The 20130-nt window shown below is 39.5% G+C and overlaps 1 protein-coding gene across 2 annotated transcripts in view; it reads right to left on the reverse strand.

Annotated features, from left to right (window-relative positions):
* DMD (dystrophin) overlaps window positions 1–18976 on the reverse strand; it is a gene marked incomplete at its 3' end in the record, with an annotated part of 1131161 nt that extends 1112185 nt beyond the window's left edge. The window contains exon 1 of one of the 2 annotated variants that reach the window (XM_079310888.1): window positions 18736–18976. In XM_079310888.1, the coding sequence (XP_079167014.1) occupies window positions 18736–18814 (79 nt within the window). In that variant the 5' untranslated portion in view covers window positions 18815–18976. The remainder of the gene's footprint in view (window positions 1–18735) is intronic. The other variant, XM_079310881.1, reaches the window with a different exon arrangement.
* Between the last annotated feature and the right edge of the window lie 1154 nt (window positions 18977–20130).

The following is a 20130-nucleotide window of genomic DNA, read 5'->3' on the forward strand; positions in this document are numbered from 1 at the left end:
TATTGAAAACGAAGCTTGCAGCTCTTCTGGATTAAAAACCAGAAACCCATTGAGTTGTTTCCAGTAGTAAAACAAATATTTAAAGCACAGAAGTTAGGAAAAAAAAAATCTATTTTAAAAGCTCTTTTCTGTTTTCCCAATTTTATTTGACATTAATTCCATTTGTATTTTGCAGAAGGCAACATGACAACCACAGTCATGCTAGGGCAGAGAAGGCAGCAGGGAAGTGGGTCATAAATAGGTGTGAAATCAAAATTAAGGAAGAATAAAAAACAAATCACAAGACTAAGAAGGGCAATTTTTTAAATTGGAGACAGTGTAATTTAGGCAAGTGGCAAGGTTGGGAGGAGAGTAAGCCAGGACCTTACAACACCCATTGCAGTCTCCAGGGCTGTTACAGGGCAGATGTGCTGCAAAACTGCCAGGACTTGCTGTTTGTTTCCTCCTGACATTTTCCTTTATGTCAACAAGTAGGCCAGCTATACAGTTAGTGGATATAAAAGCATTAACTCCAGTAGAGAACTTTATTTCACCCTTCTTTCAGTCATTTCTCCGTGGCTGAAATTAGACTCCAGAGGTGCAGTAATGAGAAATAGGGAGGGAGGGAGCACAAAACAGCTTTCACAGGAAGAATTCCATGGATAAGCCATTGCAAATTTCAGCTGGTTGTACACAGTATCATAATTTACTGCTCCACATAAATTCTGCTCCTGATTATAACTAACTCAAAGGGAGCACAAGCCACAGTGATATAAAACCCTTTCTGAAAGAAAAGTCAACTGCAACACACCTCATGGAATTTGGAACAAAACACTAGTTTTTGAAAGGACAGACAGATTCCAGCTGTGATCACATCTAGGTGGAAAACCTGATTTCATAGACTTTATAGACCAGGATGGGCTTTTGCAAACTCAAAGAGAAGTTGTACAGAGGCTTAGGACAAAAGCAGTCTTTGGAGCTTTTACAGAGGCTTAGGACAAAAGCAGTCTTTGGAGCTTTCACAGTTTACCAATTCCCCCTAAGAATATTTTAAAACCTCTCCTCTTGTGTTCCAGCACTGCCCATGCAAAAAACAGAAGCAGAGAGGCAGAACCCTGTAGCTGTGGGTAGGAGAGTCTCATGGATGCCTGAGACCACAACCTTAAAATCCATCACCTAGCAATGGAATTCAAGTGAAAAGCAGCCATGGGCAGCCACACTGAGAGCAAGGGCTGTCACTCAGGGCAAGCAGCAGCGTGGCAGCAAGCTACCACATATAAAAGTGCATTATAGGTAGCATCAAAGGAGAGGGGGAGCAAGAAGGATTTTGTAAGGAGAATTTACAGCACAGAGGATAAATCAAAAGGAATGCCCCCATTAGTCTCCTGTAAGTCAGAGAGGTTCAGGGAAAGGAGCACTTGAGAAAGCAGGTGTACAAAAAGGCACAGAGGACATGAACCTTGAAAAAACAGCTGCTTACTGAAACTTATAGCCTAGAGAATTTCAATAAGTTGTAAATTACATTCCTCATGAGAGACTCAATTGTGCACATATGTATGCAAGATTGAGAATCACAATGCAAATATACTCCTGTGTATGTACACTAACTTATATGTGCCCCATTGAGCTTGAAGATTTAAAATACTCTTCTGCAAAGCTTATGAGGTCTACAATGCCATTAGTGCTCAGAAAGAACATGCAAACTAGAAAATTGCATATCTATTATTCAATCAGTTTATAGACTAAATTTTCTCTTCCTTAGATAAGTACCTTCCAGTCCCCCTGCCATGTTGGAAAATACATGGATCTGCTTTGAATAGATATCTAATGAAGTTATTCCTTGTAAAAGAGGATCTGTTTATATTTACACTGCATAGAATAATTAAACAGCTTGTTATGGAAAAGCACTTAAAAATCTTTAGAAAGATGAATAGATTTTTCCATATCTTTTCTTCTTAACCTCTTCCAGCAAGAGCTATTAAACTTGAACTGCTTGCACTGCTGTGCTAGAGTACATATCTTGTAGGGGAATGCAAAGGGAAGGGAATGTAAGGGAATGTAGCTGAAAACCACAAAACTGTAAAGCAGACCAAAGACTGGGAAATTGTCCTTCCCCTATACTAATAATCTTTATGCCTACACCACCTCCAGGCTACAGCTGGCCTTGAATCAAAACCTGAACTGCACTAAGAGACTTGTGGGAGGGAAGAGCTCCATCTCATCACTGCTTGAAGCCAGGCTACCTGGGATTAGTGTACAACAAACAGGGGTTTAAATTAAACTACAACATGACATTAATTTGAAGTTGCAAATAAATTAGACAACAAAAATTTGACCTCTATATAAAAGAGCAACCCTGGGATCCTTATCAATGTGGAGTCATACTGCATCTCCAATCAATTCTTATGGATTCAGAAGCAGAATTTTGCCTGAATTATTTGTCATGCCTTTAACAGCTTCCATCAGAGAACAGAGGAGTACACAGCAAGCTTGAGATCATCACATCCAGGTGAATTAAAGGGGGCTCTCTGCTGGGTTTAAAATGGTAGTTTGATCAGGTCAACTACCTCACTGTAGCCCTGAACATTAAAACCGACTAGCAACTGTTCAAGTAGTGTGATGGTAAATTTGAATACATTCACAAGTTCCAGTACATTCCCCAAGACACACTAAAGCTTTAAACACATAAGCCATCTGACAGTGAAAGAGTCTTAGATGTTTTTCCTTTAAAGGAATGGGCTGCAAAATCTTCACTCACAGAGTGCTCATATTTTAACATTTACCCCACAGATCTTGACAAGAGAATATAACAGCAAACATGAGTCTGAAAAAGCCTTATCTTCTAACCATATTATTCCCAAGATTCAATTAAGATAAATGCAATGTTATTGAAGCAGCATTCATGAAGTATCAGCCATTTATGATCTCAAAAAGGCCAGTTACACCTCAGGAGGCCATCCACAACTGACCTACATTGTTTATCTCTAAACTGAAGAAGCTCAGTAGTTCACTACTCTCCATAGAGAATTTTCACGCTGCAAAACTTACATTTCCATTTTTATATCCCTGGAAAATTGTTGACAGAGGTCTGTTAGTCTCTTCTGGTAAGAATGATCCTAGGAAGCAAGGGAGGCCCTATATTTGATGCTATCCAATTATTTATATGGATTTTCACCTGTTTTAAACTTCTCTCACTACTAGCCAGGAATTTATTAAGCTCAAACTAGATGTACCAACTAATCACCATGTCTTTCAAGTAACTGCCCACATTCTGGAACAGGAATTAAAGGACCAAGAGCTAGTTTTATTTAAGATTTCCACATCACATGAGGGTATATTTAGAAAACAGACCCTGCATCCAGCAACAGAGGGGAGATATCATACTTCAGAATTACAAACACAGGAAAATGACCAAAATTCTAATCCACAACACTTACCATGCAATCTTTTCCACAAACAATGCATTACTTGAATGCTAAACTCTTCCAAGGCTACACTGAGTTCAGTACACCTACCACTAATTGGTTATATAACCATTTAAATAGGATTAGTATCATAATCTTCTGTCAAACCTGACAGCTGGAGATGTGGTTCTGCAAGTAAAATACTCATTTACAAAGACTTCTTTAAACCAAGGTGCTTTCTGTTCTTCAAGTTTTTGTACAATTAAGTTACAGCTCAATACTCCTCTTTTGAATTTTGAGCCAGTTTAGCTGACATCCACTGCTGCAGTACCATCTGCACAATTTCCCTCTTACTTCTCTGAAGGGTCACATCCAGGATCCCAGAATTGGTGTATTCTCTGAATGTTACAGAGAAATCCATGATGCTGCAATGCCCTATCCTGCAAGTGCACTTCAGAATTTTTCACCATATTTTTCCAGGGTTTTTTGTCACTTGAATAAAATCCACTTCCATTCTTGGAAAGCACTCACTTTTTTTGCTCCCATGAACTACAGATTCCACAAATCTTACTCTAATTTTTCATGTAGCATTGTTAAAATTATTAATATGTTGCCTGATGAAGAGAAAATCCAGGCCACTTCTGTGTTGCACTGGACACTGGAGACAGGACACAGGTTTCTCCAGAACAATTCCTGGTATTCTCCAGCCAAGCTTGCTCCTTTCATCCCAATTCCCCTTGATCCAAAAGGGGTTGCCACTACTAACATTTGCTAGAGTATTAAAAATATGTTACATTCAGAAGCCAACATGTCGCTTTACCCCTGAAAGTATCATAAAAATTGCACAAGGACTTAAAAATTTGGTACCTCTGCTGCCAATCCTAACCATTGAAGACAAGTCCCAGAGCAGAGAACACAAACAAACAGATACTGGTTGACCCTTATTCTTCAGGTCTTAGTGTACAATGAATGTGAGACTCTTGCAAAAAAACCCCCAAAACCCCAGGGATTCAGTATAGCCAAATTTTAATTGGCAGGGTTTCAAACTGGGGGAAAAAAATTGACCACAAAATCTCACCAGGATAATGGCTTACCTTGCTGAAAGAACAGAGTCTATTTCCCCATTATACTTATTCCATGTTTCAGGACACCTTGCCTCCTCTACAATTTTCTAGCCAACAAGACAATATATTGTACCAGAAAATCCAACAGAACTTAATGCATCTCTGACAACAGGTACTGGTGGAGAAAAGAGCCACCAAAACACACACACATTCCCAGAACACTATCCCAAGTTATTTTCTGTGTCATAGAGAGGGAGAACAGACCACAGGACTCACCCAGTGCCCATTAGCAGAGGAGAGCCAACCTGGGAAGCAAAGCACAGATCCCCCCACTCCTCTGACTGCTGGTTCCATCACAATTTGTGACACTCCCACTACAGAAACTCACAACAAGAGAGAAATGCTGAGAAAAAGTGGCAGCATCCAGAAACAAAATTCTACACAAACCCCTTTGGATCTTTTGTGCTATGCCTTGGTCACCACTGCAGTATAGTGCACATCACGGTTATATGGCTGCAAGATTTTCTCTTGTCTTGATTGTTGTACCAACTGGAATACAGATTTCAGAGGGTGAGATGAATGTTTAAGTACACACATCCCCAAGGTACATTCCTAGGCTACAGCTTTCAACCCTGCATGTCTTTATACACACACATGCACAAGACTTTTTTTGCAAATAAAGAATGATCGAACTCAGGAACTGTTATGAAACAGTTCTACCACTCTAAGTGGATATGCAACTTTTAGCATAAATCACTTCTTCCATGGTTAACAAAGAGGTTATGATTTTATGGCAAAATTGGAGCAAGCTTCCTCATTAACAGAAATACATATTTTTCACATTTTGATAAAGAAACATGGCATTGATATGGGGCAACTTGCATCTTGTTTAAGCATTCCTTTCTTCAACTCCGCTGTTATTTGGTTTGTTGAGCTTGGACAAAGGAAGAAAAAGTCAAGCCAAACTGGTACTCTTGCCATCTGTGTTATGACTGCAAATTTTGTTTTGAACCACAGTTTCATTACAGCTGTATCATATTTCTGACAAAAGCATTTATCAAGATAATGACATTATAAAGCTATATCTCAGAATTACCTGTTAAGAAAAGAAGCATGGTCCAGTTGTTCTATCAGGGAGTTGATGCTCTATAAATCAAAATGTCTTAATGTACCTTGGAAGACAGGTAAGCCTGACTGACTAACAGAAGGTAAAGTCTGTTATGTACTAGCTTATATCGTTGTGGTTTGGGAGGATTTTTTAAATTATTTAAACATGTCACTTAATTAGAATCGATAATTTTATGCTTCAAAGAGTAAGGACACCATATAGTAATAATTAAGATACATTCTTATGAATGGATATTAAATATTGCAAGATACTAATTTTATCCTAAAAGAAAAGTAAGCTCTCTTAAGATCCTACTTCAATTATTGCTTTGAAACATATACCTGAATATATCAGGATTGCACTAAACCACAAATCACTGGATTGTATTCTTTCAGGAAAAAAATCTTAGATATGCTGATCAGTGAAGCCAGCGAAATATATTCATTTCACACAAAACTGAAGTTTGGAACCCAATTGCAAGCATCTCAGGCAACACCATGTGTAGGATATACTCTGTGCTATGAAACAACTCAAAGTTCATTACTTAAGTAGTGGTGCTATACTTTAGAAGTAAGTGAGCCTATGGATTGCCAGAAAACTTCCCTGAACTGAGATAGAAAATCAGCATTCAAGTAAGGCAAACACAGATATCAAATGCAAAACTCCTCACTATATACTCAACTTCAGCTGGCTCATTATGAAACACCAGACACGTTTTGTATGTAAAAGGATATATTCCACACACCTGCATTTTCTACTGATTTTGATAATTGACCCAGAAGTCTCTTGGTTTGTGTTTGAATAGAATATCTTTGAACAAATATATGCATTGAAGAAACAGCTGAATTTAGCATTCTTAAGAGCTTATGAACAGCAGTAAGTGGATAAACTTCCCACCAGGACAGGGAAAGAAACAGATCAAATCCCAGGCATAATTATATCAAGAAAACTCAGACTCCATTCCTTTTCAGTGTATTCAGGCTTATGTACTTTGCTCATCACTTCATTAAATAAGCTGCATATGCACTGAAGCTAAGCCAGTGCAATTTCTGGTTCACAACAACCCTCCATAAGGATCTCCTCAATCCAGTCACATTTGTGGCTATATGAAAAGCCTTAAAAAGCAGTTTCTACCAGGTAAACTTTAAAAAAAACAAACAAAAAAACCCCCAAAAAAACCAAAACAAACAAACAAAATAAACCAAAAAACAAAACAAAAAAACACCGCAGGATTAATTCCAGTTCTGAAAACAAGAAATATGCCAAGTTGCTCTTTACTTTGAGAAGCATTTTGTAAACTGCTGCAAGCAGCATTCTAATTTAATTACAAAAAAATAATATGGAAGCTAAAGTGAAGTTTAACTTTTTATTTTTTTTCCCAGTTAGAATATATATATATATCATAGACAAAAGAGAGATAGAAGATAACCAACTATTCCCCCCCATACAATCAATCTCAATTTCCATTTTAAGATACTATTCCTTTTTTTTCCACAAGTTTTCTACCTGTCTAGTAGGAGTACATAGTATACACTCATTCTTGCAACATTACAGTTATATCATCAGCACTTTTTCTTACACTAATGCAACACTCCAACAGTAGCACCATCTACCACACATTCATGGTGTTATTTACAGGGAATACATTTGTCTATTTTGAGCCTTCATCTCTCCTTTGTTAACACTGCTCTGGCAGGGAACCACAGCCAGAACATTTGTAACAAGCAAGGCAGCCTCTCCCTTTTCCACAAGGATCCCACTGACTAGAAAACCCCACCACCCACCACTCTCAGTCACTTGAGGACTACCACCTCCCATACTCTCTTGTATGATACAGGATTGTTCACATGGTACTCCACTCCCAGAAGTGCCAACAGCTACCACCAGGTTATTTTGGGATCACTGTCTAGGAATCAGGACTAACATGTCAGGTTGGCCCAGCCTACAGTTCGGGCTGCTGCTAACTGCACATGTCAGTCTCTGACAGACAATTTGTGCTTGTGCTTAGGTTGTAACTTCTCTTACAGGCATTAGCAACTCCAGCAAGTTGTAACAAGCTCCACCAGGACCCTCTGCTCCCTGTGATGGAGCTGTAAAAGCCAGATTCTGGGGCACCCAGCAGTGGTACCTGCACCCTGAGGAAGGTGCACCTGCTGAAGACCCTCAAGTCAGGTGAAAACCTAATTAGGAGTCAAGGGAGGTGAGCTTGGATTTGATCAGAGAATGATCATCCACATTTGAAATAAAATGCAGATTCATCTTCCTCCTTTACAAGTGGATTAACAGTAGTTAATCAACACTGCAAAGTCAGAGCTGCAATATATCACACTACTACAGCCAGGAAACTCATTCAGCTTTTCTCTCACAGTCTGGGAAGCAGAGAGGCTATGTGGAAAGACTTCTTTTTTGTTTTGGTTTTTTTTTTTTGTATTCTGGTGGTTTGGGGGTTGGGGTTTTTTAGGTTTGTTACTTTTGGTTTGTGTAGGTGGGTTCTTTGAGATTGCTCTGAGTTTGGTATTTGGTTTTTTGTTTGTTTGGGGTCTTTTTAACATTTAGAATCACAGATTCTCTGCAGACCTTTACTGAGTAGAAGGTTCCCTATGGCATGCACTGGCAAGGGATCCCAAGCTTGGTTAAATGTGGGCTTGTTGTGCCAGGACTGCAATTCTTGGTGAGCTTTACTTTTCTCTACTTAAAGAACATTTTTCCTTCAGAAAGCAGTTGTTTCAAACTGAATTAAGAATCCTTCTCTCTGCTATCTGTAAAAGAGTACTCATGAAAGACAAAGCACAAGTTTTAAATATTATACCTCTGCAACTTGAATGATATTGACTTATCTGTTTAGGATACTAGATTGTATAAAGTTTTGGAGCAAAAAGCATTAAAGTAATCTTCCATAACAAAGTTAGGATTTCAGTGTTTATTCAGATTAATACTTAAACATGCCCCTTTATTATAACCTATGCAATGAATAATTTGCAAAATAATTTCAGGAAATTAATAGTTTAAAACTTGGATTTATTATTCAAACTGCAGCAGCTATGAGAGATGAAAAGTATTGTTAATATTAATTAAGCAGAAATAATTGCTTTAAAAAGCCTAGCCACAAAAATGCAGTACTTAAATATAAGCTCTGGATCTTTTAAAACTACTCTAGATTTGCAGAAGATTTAAACTCTTCCTGGTGAGTGCTTACATTGTGAATATGAATTACTTGTTTGACTGCAGCAGTCATGTGTCTATGCAACATACCTTCTCTTTTTTCCCATGACAGAAGATTGAAATCCTGACATACCTCATCACAAAGAACTTTCTAGCAGAATATTTTGCAAAAGTCTAAATGAGTCATTCAGGGGATTTTTTTTTAAGACAATTTCTAAGGAGGGGGGAAAAAAAAAAAAAAACTACTGTAGCTGATTTTTTCTCCAAAGTATCCTGAGGGAGTTTATATTAAGAGTTTAAAGAATGAAACTGACTTTGGTATTCCATTCCCAGTTGCTAATTTATTATGTGGAGGAAGTCACATGAGCCTTGAAAGAAATCTTGATGAAAAGGGATCTGTCTCAGCTGCATGGGGTTTAATTGACTTAGTCTTGCAGGAAGAATGCATTAGTATTATCTATGCCTCTGTTTAGCTATCAGCCAAATGGCAATCATCATGATGAATTAATTTTCTACTCTGCCATGCAAATCACTCCATTTGTGGACTCACTTCTCTGTTTAGCAGGACACCTGGTTGAAATCCATAGACCACAGTTCTAGACAAGGTCACTGGAATAATTCAGCATAAAGGAAGAAGCTTGCCTAAGTATCATCACTTTTAACCTTCTGGTTCAAACAAATATTTTGTTGGGATTTTTTTCCCCAGGGGGACAGGGCAAGTTTAGCAATTTTTACCATAGGCCATTATATCTAATTAGTATTCAATATTTATTTTATTTATCTCTAATTAACCAAATTCTCCCTTGTCTGTTCTCAGAGTCTGGACCTGCATGAACTTACTTCAACACAAGCAGCCTCAGGTTATACCCAGAATGCAGATGCTGTAAAGAGCAAATTTTGGTGCTGTGTCACCAGACCTTAGCCTGGAGCTCTTTTCCTGCACTAGGAAAAGTGATGATTCCTGATTTCCTGATCATTTTATAGCTATGAAAAAACAACCCAGAAAACAGCCACCACCCCAGAGGACAGGGCATCTTCCAACACTGTCATTATTACTGTCACCATCCAGCAGCATTGCAAAGAGGAAGGAAAAAATGTGACTGAATTAACACAAGATTAGCAAGTCCAATATGGATTGGGAAGCAGACCAGAAAGTTTCTTCACACAGTAGAAGTTTCCTTCACCCATCTGTTGGGTGCAGGAACCCATGGGGAAAGAATCCCAAACAAGCAGCAAGTCCTCTGCAGTTTCACGTATCTTCCACAGCACACTGACATTTCCAGTAAATTAGGGACCAGTGACACTTTTTCAGAGTCTCAAGATAATGAAATTATAATTGTTTAAATCCACAACAACAGAAATCATTCTGAGAAGGCAGCCAGCATTCAGCTGACGAATATTTTTTGCAAGTGCACATTGCTAATCCTTAGTTATTTCCCTCTAGTGTTCAGCAAAACATTACACTTGAGATAAAAGGGGAAAGATCACACAAAGCCTGATTGAATTAGCTTAATTATTGTGCATGGGGGAAAAAAAAAGAAAAAAAAAAAAACACAAAAAAACCAACAACACAAACAAGACAAACAAAAGTGCTATAGAGAAGACTTTGTTTTCCCAGCTGCTAGTTTTTTTCAGGAACATATGTGATTACTGTGATGCTAGGTAACCTAAAGATAGGATGCCCCTACAGTCAGAAGGCACACGTAGGACTCAAGAAATAGGTTTAGGTCATAGGTGTAGAAGATTGTACTTCATACTTGAAAGGCCATCTGCAAGGATGAAGCCAGCTCCTGAAGATGGTCCATGGCAGATGTGGGCCTTCAAGAACAGAAATACTACTAACATATTTATTATACAACCTTTATTGTGCTAGTCTACTTCTACTGACAAAGTGATATATATCTATTTGTAAACAGCCTGACAAATTCCAAACACCAAAAGACCAAGTAGAGAAAATGAGAACAGCAGACTCCATCATCAAGCAAAAAGTTAACATAATAAAATCATGAAATCATAATTAAATAATAGTTTTGTTTCAATGATTACTTGTTAATACACTACCAGACAATCTTTGCAGGAAGCTTATTTGGGACCATTGTGACTTAAGGAAAACTTCTGGATGAACTTTCTTTACAGGTCCTCCTCCCCTATATGATCATCTCAAACTTAGAACACAGTGTTAGGACAAAGGCTGATATATATTGCACTTTTTTTTTTCTCTTTGTACAACAAGGTGGAAATGAAAATTGCTAAGCAGCGCAAGCATCCTAAATAATTTGATTAGTACACTTCCTCTTTGATAAGGACTCCATACACTGGCTGAATGAAAGGTAAAAGCAGCTTTTTGAAAGCTACAAATGACAAACTTGTTTTAGTTCCTGTATATATTTCTTTACAATCCAACCATTCTGCTAAACCACAAATTAGTTACACAGTGTTATCTCACTAATAAACAGTAGATATTTCAAAATTAAGATCCAATCTTAATTTTAATAGCCAAGCCAAAGTGCTCTTTAAAAGCAGTCCAGCAACCACTTCCAAGACTTTGTGGATAATACTATTTATGGCATCTGATTGCATCCTGCAGCATAATTCAATCACATTGTGATCTTGATACCAATCATACAGTATAAGGACAGCAAAAACTCACCTTGGCATGCAGTATAATATTTGCCAGGTTAACACAAAGCAGCACATTGCTCACAGAGTTCCAGATATAAGAGGTGGGACTTTAAATGCAGAAATTCAACAGTGGATGGGGCACCATAGAGACACTGGTACCATGGTAGGAGATATTTTAGCTTTTTCAAGGAAGACACTTGTATTTCAAAATTACCCAATGTCAGGGTAGGGGGTTTTCCCCCCCCACTGCTGATAACCACAAACAAGTCACCACTTCATTCAAGTCAGAGAATTATTCTTAGCTTAAAAAGAGAGAAAGAAAAAGTATTGAATTAAATTCTGCCAATTAGAGATTCATATTGCAGGAGATCACTGTAATCTAAATAAATCCATTACCTTAAATGTCCAATGGGTATACAGTTAATGACGAGGTGTGAGCACTTTTCCACAGACAGAATCAGCTACAGTGCACAGCCAACACACTTGCACTCAACCAGCTAAAATGATAATTGTTCACAGATGCTGCAGGTCTTAAGCTGGTTTAAAGATACATAGTATTTCTTTAGATCTACATTGGAAATAGCAGAACCTCTTAGCATACAAAAATACTGTTGTCTAGGCAACAATATACATAAGGCAGGAAATTAAAAAACTCAGATATTTAAAGAGCAAGCTATTAAATTTAGTATCTTAAATAAACTGCTACCTGAATGACCTTTTACCACTGAAATGAAGAAGAAATGCTCATTTTTGATCAGAGAGTGCTACTTAACAGGATTTAAGTTTTGAGACATTTTGGTAACACCTTTCAGAGTGATTTTCATTCCCTCCAGTTCTGTTCAGACTGAAATGACTAAGTAGCAAAAGCTGCAAGTGATCAGCACTTCTGAACATACCAGATCCCATGCTCCCTAAATCCTAAAATAGATTCAGGAAAAAAAAAATCTACCTAAGTACCCGAAAGTCAATTTTTTGCCCTACAGTTAGGCATTTGCTACACCACAATGAGCAGATTATATACTGGGTGGTTAGGTCCTCATTCTGATAAAAACAAATGCAGCCTGTCAAGCATAATAAAAATAATGGAAATACCTCAAAATAAAAGAAAACTAAAACAAGATTAAAACTTAATTTCAGCAAGAGAAACATACATAATCTAATTTTATCTGGGAAAAAAAGCCAAAAGATTGATTTGAGTATAATAGCTAAAAGCACATGAAGCCCTGAACTCAAGAAAAAATTATTTCTGTGATTAAATTATTTTACGCATCTAAACCACATACTTAAAAATCACCTTCTACATAGACACCTTTGCATGCTGTAATTGCAAACATACAAAAATCTTCTAGTTTATTCTGCTTATTAGACCCAGCTAATCTGTGTCCTGAAGTGGGATGAAGTACAGGAGGACATTACTAACACTTCACTAGCAGCTTTTGTCCCACAATTGCTTCACAAACTACAAGTGTCCCACAAAACCATGGATGAACTGGCAAGGCCATGAGTTACTCTCAGCAGTTTATATTCACATTCTAATTCTCTCCCATCAGTAGAGGCTTTTTTTTTTTTTTCCTTTAAGCAATGTGAAAGTATATCAATTCAAACCCAAATTTTGTATGTAAAAATTTAATGTATAAATAAGATATTTATTTTAACATATGCATCAGCCTTATTCCTATGACCCTGTACTTTCCCCTTATGCAGTAGCTTCACTCAGCTCCTAAAGCCTGTTTGGAAAAGAGCCACGATGTTGTATACAGGTAAAGAGATCATTAAAGAGAGGCTTTGTAAAATCAGATTTGCTCTGCTGAATTACCAACTAGCCTGTAAGTTCCCAGAAGAAAGAATCAAAGGAATAAAAGGCAGTTAACACAACAACCTATTCTAGTAAGAAAATTAAGTTTGCACCTGCAAAAACAGTAAGTCTATCCCATAAGAATCAGTGAAGAAGATATGTAAACTATCCAAAAATAGAGAGATTTGATAAACAGGCAAAATGCCACTTACTAACCAATTATTTGGGTGGAAAGAACTGCGAGTTAATTGGAGCTAAACACAAGAAATGTGAAAACTGTATAAAAGTGAGTTACGTGAATAAAGAATTTACTTTTCTGCATGAAGAAACTGAGTCCCTTCTGCTTTACTGCAACACCACAATTCCTCCCATGTGCTGCACTTTAGGAATAGAGACAGCAAGTCTCCAGTTGTGATTCCTCAGAGCCAAGTCCCCACTTCAGCAGCCGTGGAGGCATTCCTGTGATTTCTGAAGGGGATCCAAGGATTGCAGCTGGGGCACCAATGCCACTAGAGCCGGGATGCACTCACTCGTGGCTTACAGCACGGGAATGTCGTGTCACCCCGGGCACAGGGGACACTCTGTGCCAGCCCCGGGCACGCCAGCATCCCTGGCAGCGAGCCCAGCCCAGCCCTGCTGGCAGAGGAGGCTCCTCTCATCGGCAATCCCCTCGGATTCACGGCACTGACTTTCTCAGGCAGATACAGTTGTCAACACATTTGTTTTCTCAGTGCTAGCACCCCGAACACCCAGGGAAGTCTCTCAGGTCTCTGGATGCTTGGGGGAGAAGCACCCACTCAAATTATCCGGGTTGGACTATCCACCAACAGTTCTGGTCAGCTGCAGTTCACACATCAGTGAAGCTCAGGGAGGGCAGAGGGAGCAAAGAGGAAAAAAAAATCCGAACCACCATTATAAGTCTATTTAATGGCTTTTATCACCATTACACGTTGTAGCTTTACCTTTTAATGGCAATTAGGTACAAAAGAAAAGCAAGCATATATTCTGGAAACTCGGTTAACGCTGCTTAGTGCCAATTCCTAACAATTGCTTTGTTATGCTGTACATAAAGAACAAAATAGTTGTCTTCTTGTCAGAACTTCAAGTCATGCAACTTAACAGAAGGCACTGTGGGTGAGATAAAGTCCTCACTCAAACCCTAAGCCACACCAAATCATTTTTCTAAGCAGTCATCAAGTTAAAACAGCAGCTTACTCCAGATCTGCATAATTTTGTGCTGTAAGTTAAGAACAAATGAGGTCTTAAGCACTTTTCTGAAGGCTGGATATGAACTGAAGAAATTAGAGGGCTTTGTGTTGCTAATCATGACTACAGTTACTAAGTTCTGAAACAGTAATAAAATCTAAATCTTCATTAAATTTATGAGAGAGTATTTATGGCATGCAGATTTCTTTTTACTTTATAAAACCACTCACTCTCAGCTTTGGGTTTCATTTACTTTTTTTTTTTTTTAAGTGTTTTTTCAACATAGCAAGCATGCAAATGCATTAAAGACTTGATGGTGCTATTTAACTATACAGCCAGGAAAGACATTCTGAGAAATGGAAACCACATGTTCTTCAGAGAAATTAAATCACAAAGAGAAGTTTTATTAAGCTCTGCAACGTCCATTTCCCAAGGCATGGTCTCCATGCATTCAACAAACATGACAGCAAGTACATTACAGATCCACACTTATTAAACTGGCATGCTTGTTAGTGGTTTGGAAAAGTGACTGTAGTTTGTAACAGCCACACTTGCAGTTGTTTTACACTTTCTCTTTGCTAATATTCTCTCAACAGCTGGAGCTATCCAAGCTCAAGACCTGCATGGATTCTGGTTCAACACCAGTATTGTAAGAATTGCCAGTGGCCCTGCACAGGTAAAGGAGTATGCTCAACCTCATACCAGAAAGAAACAGGGTAGTCCATCAGGTCTGGGAAAGGTCAATTTGGATGGCAAGCATTAAACTGAAGAGCCAGGCAGACACAAATACCATTGTGGCCAGAAGGGACCATAAGACAAATGGCTGGAGTGATGCTTTACAACAGGCTGAATCCAGTAATCCACATTTGAATAAAGCTAACCTTACAAAAAGGTACTAAATGCTGGATCAAACACCTCTAGATATGGAGGATCACTCCCCAGAGGTCAACCATCTTCTCTGTGCAAGATATTAAGTGTTTTAAATAAATTTATTATCTTTGACTTCTCCTTCCTTATTGCTCCCTCCTCTAGTAGGCATTCAGCACACAGGATTTTCTGGCCATGAATATACTCAAAGTAATAAAGTTACTTCTGCAACATCTCATAAAAGGCTTAAAACAAACAACTGGTTAAGCTCTATAGATATTCCCCCTGGATTTCAGGTTTTGTGGATATTTTCCAACACATTTCTCAGAGAAGAATCAGCCATGCCACATACAAGAGTCAAAAATAAACTTTCCTACACCCATTTCCTTATGTCATCACATGACAAGGACATGCTGAACAGAGCCCCTGCAGTGGCCACTAAATTCTTCCCTTTCTCTGGCAGCACAGCTTACATTCCTCACTCCTAAGCTCTGCATGTGTGTGAATCTTCTTCAAAGCTCAGGCAACTCAAGCCATTTGGTATGAGTAAGAAATGATGAATTAGTGTCAGAGCATGAAATTATCCCCACAGAGATGCAACAAGGAAAACCTAATTTTGTTACAATTCCCTGATGGTAACTTCTGCAACTGTTTTGTGTTTTAAACAATTTAGTAGGTATTTCACTGCAAGTGCTATTTTTGTATGTGTGTGTTGTAATATACTGCAAAAAAATCACTTGATCAATAAAATTTGTACATAGAGAGTATTTAACAGAGCCTGCTTTCCTGTAAATTGTGCTAACAAACTTTAAAATTTCATCCTTACATAAAGTAATTCCTCATTACATTTTTCAATCATTTTACTTAGAACTGACAGCAGCATGTCCAAATTAATGGTATCTGCATCAGCCATATATCTTAATCAAATATTGGTACTATGAGCTTTTGAACATTACCTCAAATCTGCAAGTATAGAATATTTTCATATGGAAAATACAGCAATATATTCTACCCTATCTTTCCTCTGGTTTCATGGAAAGACAAGACCTGCACCTGCCAAAGGCCAAACTTCCTATCCAGAAGCTGTTAGAAAGCTGCAACCCCCTGAAGCATGAAATTAATATAAACACAGTGAAAAACAAGAGGGATGCAATGTCTTTTAAAGCCCATCCAGTACCTGGTGCCCTACATCTCCATGAGCTTGCTTCACTGCCATCATGTTCAGCCACCAAGATCTTCCTTACTGGGTCCCAAAATCTCTTCTGCAGAAAGTGCCTCCTTTTCTAGAAAGTGCCACATGAAAACAATTCTGTTTGCTCACCATCACTACAGACTTAAGGTGTGTTTATGATTATTCTGTGTCAGCATTTCACTCTTGAGAGCCCCTCCTAAAACTTCCAACACAAATCTCTTCGAGAATGGATGTCCAAACAAATACAGAATCCCAACTCCAGAAATGCTTTAGACAGGTCATAGGTTACAGAAAAATCCCAACCCAAAATGAACCCATTATAAGATTTGTAAACAAGATCCCACCAAGTTCTACTCAAGTTTGTTTGTACCAACAGCTGTGTTAATTTGTTGTTTATTGCTGCTCCTGAAATCCATAGTCAGATCTTAAGCAATGCATTTCAAAGTTGGATAATAACAACAAAAGATAAGCTGAGTAAGAGATCACTGTGGGGTATACCACAAAACAAAAAATATACCTGTGATGAATATTACCATGGAAATTGAATTTCCTTATCACTCCAGGCTTATAAACATCTGGGGCAATTCTATGATTCTTAAACTGATTCTGCTTCTTATTCATCATAGATAATACACCAGGGAATTGTGCCCAATTAAGAAGCACAAATGTTTGCTCTATGTCTACTGCTAACATCTAAATCCTAATACTACTTTATAGCAGGAAACTTGAAAAACATTTTAGAGCCATTTGAGATGTTACACTTATCATGATGAAACTAACATATTGCCAGTGAAGTTGATCTGGAAACAGACTTTCCAAGTGGAGCAGAGTATAAGGGATAATTAGGAAACACATAGGTAACATTTCCTGTCTAGCTTTTCAGAGAGCGTCTGTTCTCAATTATGAATTTTTAAAGTGGGAAATCAAACTGAACATTGAAAATAATTACTAGCTATAGGGAAAAAAAATAAAAGCAGGAAGGAAGCACTCAGCTCAGAGTTGGTAAACATTTAGCCCTAAAGATACTGTCTTTACTTTCTGAAAACTACATGGACCTGATGATATTTTTTTTAATCTCCAAGTTCTCTCATCTCCAATCAGCAACTGCCCAAATACTTCATTAGATACTAACAGGACAAGTCTTTAAATGAAGGGGGCTTTTCTCTGTGCTGCACTCAGCCTGTATTTTATAACCCCTAAACCATAAGTGAGCTAAGTATGGAACAGGGAACATGTGCTGCTATAAGAGGTAACACAACCAGCCTAACCAGGAATGACTGGAGACAGCTCACCAGATACTTCTTTCACATTCTTGTGGTACAGAAACCCAATTGAAACACACGACACAGAAGCCAAAAGAAGGTCTTTGGAGGGCAAAAAAATTAAATAAATAGCCACTTACTCTTCACTAATTCCTACTACCCACGAGCAATATCCATCCTCCTAAATGCCAAATTGAAGAAGAAGCAATTATTATAAGAAGAAACAGTAGAGTGATAACGTCAGAATAAAAACAGGAGATCTTCAGGAACCGCATCACTGAGACTTCAGTGGGAAAGCACCAAATTCTGCTGCAAGAATATCTTTACACTACCTGAGTAAAAGCAACATTCACAAAATTTATCACAGAAAGCATAAGTTTTACTTACTACCACCCAAACACTTCCAGATTGAAAGTGCCATAGCAGCCTTAATTATTCCATAATGCATGACAAGCGTTTTGTTGCGGTTTTTTACAGGTACAAGAGAGATAATTCGTGAAAAGTCACTTAACAATCACTCAACCATCTAAGGACATCACTATATTAAGGCTTGTTCACTGGGCAAGTACATGTACCCTTAAGAAGAGATAAATTAACTTGTAGCTCTACATGCACTTGCACTGTGAACGAGTAAACGCTGAATGATCTAAAAATACCTTTACTACCATGGATTTGGTTTCTTTCCAGGACTTTAAGCAAAAACAAAAACAAAACAAAAAAAAAAAAAAAAAAACCAAAAACCAACAAAAAAAAAAAAAAAAAAAAGCGCGGGCACCTAAACTTTATCCTCTAGAGATGCGTTACGACTGCTCCCATTTACAGCTTTAACGACATGCCCGGCACATGGACAGCCTCAGGCAGGGGACACACGGGGGACCCGCACGGTGACACTCATTTGTTGGGACACAAACGCCGAGATGCGCGATTCGCCCAGCGGGAGAGCCCCTTCCACGCCGCACAGCGAAAGGAAAAGTTCAGCTAACACCAAAAGTAATCTCTGAAAGCACTGCCGATCAGAGCCGCCGAGCGCTGGATGCGCTGCTCGCGCAGGGACCCGCCCGCGGTGGAGCCTACCCGAGCGGCTGCGGATCACATCGCGGAACTCATCGGCGGCCGCCTCGGCGGCGGGGCCGGGCCGTGCCGGCTCAGCCATGCCCCGGGAGCTGCCGAGGGAGCCGGGCAGCGAGGCTGGAGCGCCCGGCCCGGGCCAGGTGCGGCGCGGCTCCGCCCGCCCTGAAATAGCGCTGGGGCGGCGGCTGCGGCCCCCCGCCCCCGCGGGATGGAGCGGAGCGAGCCGGGCAGCCCGGGCACGCCCGCGGCTCCGAGGGGCGGCGGCACCGAGCCTCCCGGCCCTGGCAGCGCCCCAGGGTGCCAACTTTCCTGGGGGTATCCAGAAAAACTCAGCCGCACGGCCCCGAGCAGCAGGGGTCAGGGAATCCGCTATGCCCGGCTGTGCCCCCGAGGTTCCCGGTTGTGCCCCGCAGCCCTGGAGCGGGGATCGCACCGCAAACGCGCTGCAGTTTGTCTTCTGCCCCCTCCTTTGTAGCTCATCCTCCGAGGGTCGAAGGTCCTGAATACCTCGTCCAGTGGCACTGCTCCAAAGCCACCCGAGTGGCAGCCTATTGACACCTGCAGGCTGGTCAAATCCTTCCTCCGTTTTCAGGAAAGCGGGACACAGGAAAACATTTCCTCGTGTTTAATACAGGAAAGGCGCATCTTTGTCCCCTCGCACTGCGCTCAAGGGACAAAACGCTTCCCGCTGGCACTGCTTCCTTGCAACCTTCCATTAAGTGTCAATTTGGATGGCTGCCACCAGCCCACCATTATTCCTTTCCCCTCAATTTTCTCTCCACACCAACTTTCAGGACTTGCCTTTTATGCTGTTTCCCTCATCTCTCCAGGCCCCCAAGAAGATTGCATCACCTCGTGGGGAAAGTAACCAGGCACAGGAAATAAATGTTCTTGGATGTATTTAAACACCCGCTCGCTGTACAGGAGAAATCCAAGCTCCAAAAAATTGCACCTTAAAATACAGTCGGGCAGAGAATCACCATTTTTGCTAGTTTATAGGAAAACAGTGTAGTGTGTTTATTACAAATGTAGCCTAGCTTCTTCTCAGCTTTAACACCAATTCATAGATAATTCATGAACATATATAGAGGAACATAAAATTAAGGATAAGCTGTAGAAAGGATGTATGCCTTCACTTGTATTTGTGTAGATAAATGACTTGCATCTCTTCATGTATTCCAGAGTATAGAAGAAGAAATGTACTCTTTTGAGGATAACAGAGTCAAACAGAATAGAACTAGGTACGAAAACCAGGTCAGAGACAATGAACAATTAAAAGGAAAACTATTTACAGGCAGCAAGGTATGAGGTGGTAAATTCCGAGGAAAGGGGCTTGTCCCCATGGGCAGCAGTGGGACACAACCCTCCACACAGTGGGTGTCTCGTGGGTTCTGCCCT

The sequence above is a fragment of the Erithacus rubecula genome (genome assembly GCF_903797595.1).
Source record: "Erithacus rubecula genome assembly, chromosome: 1".
Lineage (NCBI taxonomy): Eukaryota > Metazoa > Chordata > Aves > Passeriformes > Muscicapidae > Erithacus > Erithacus rubecula.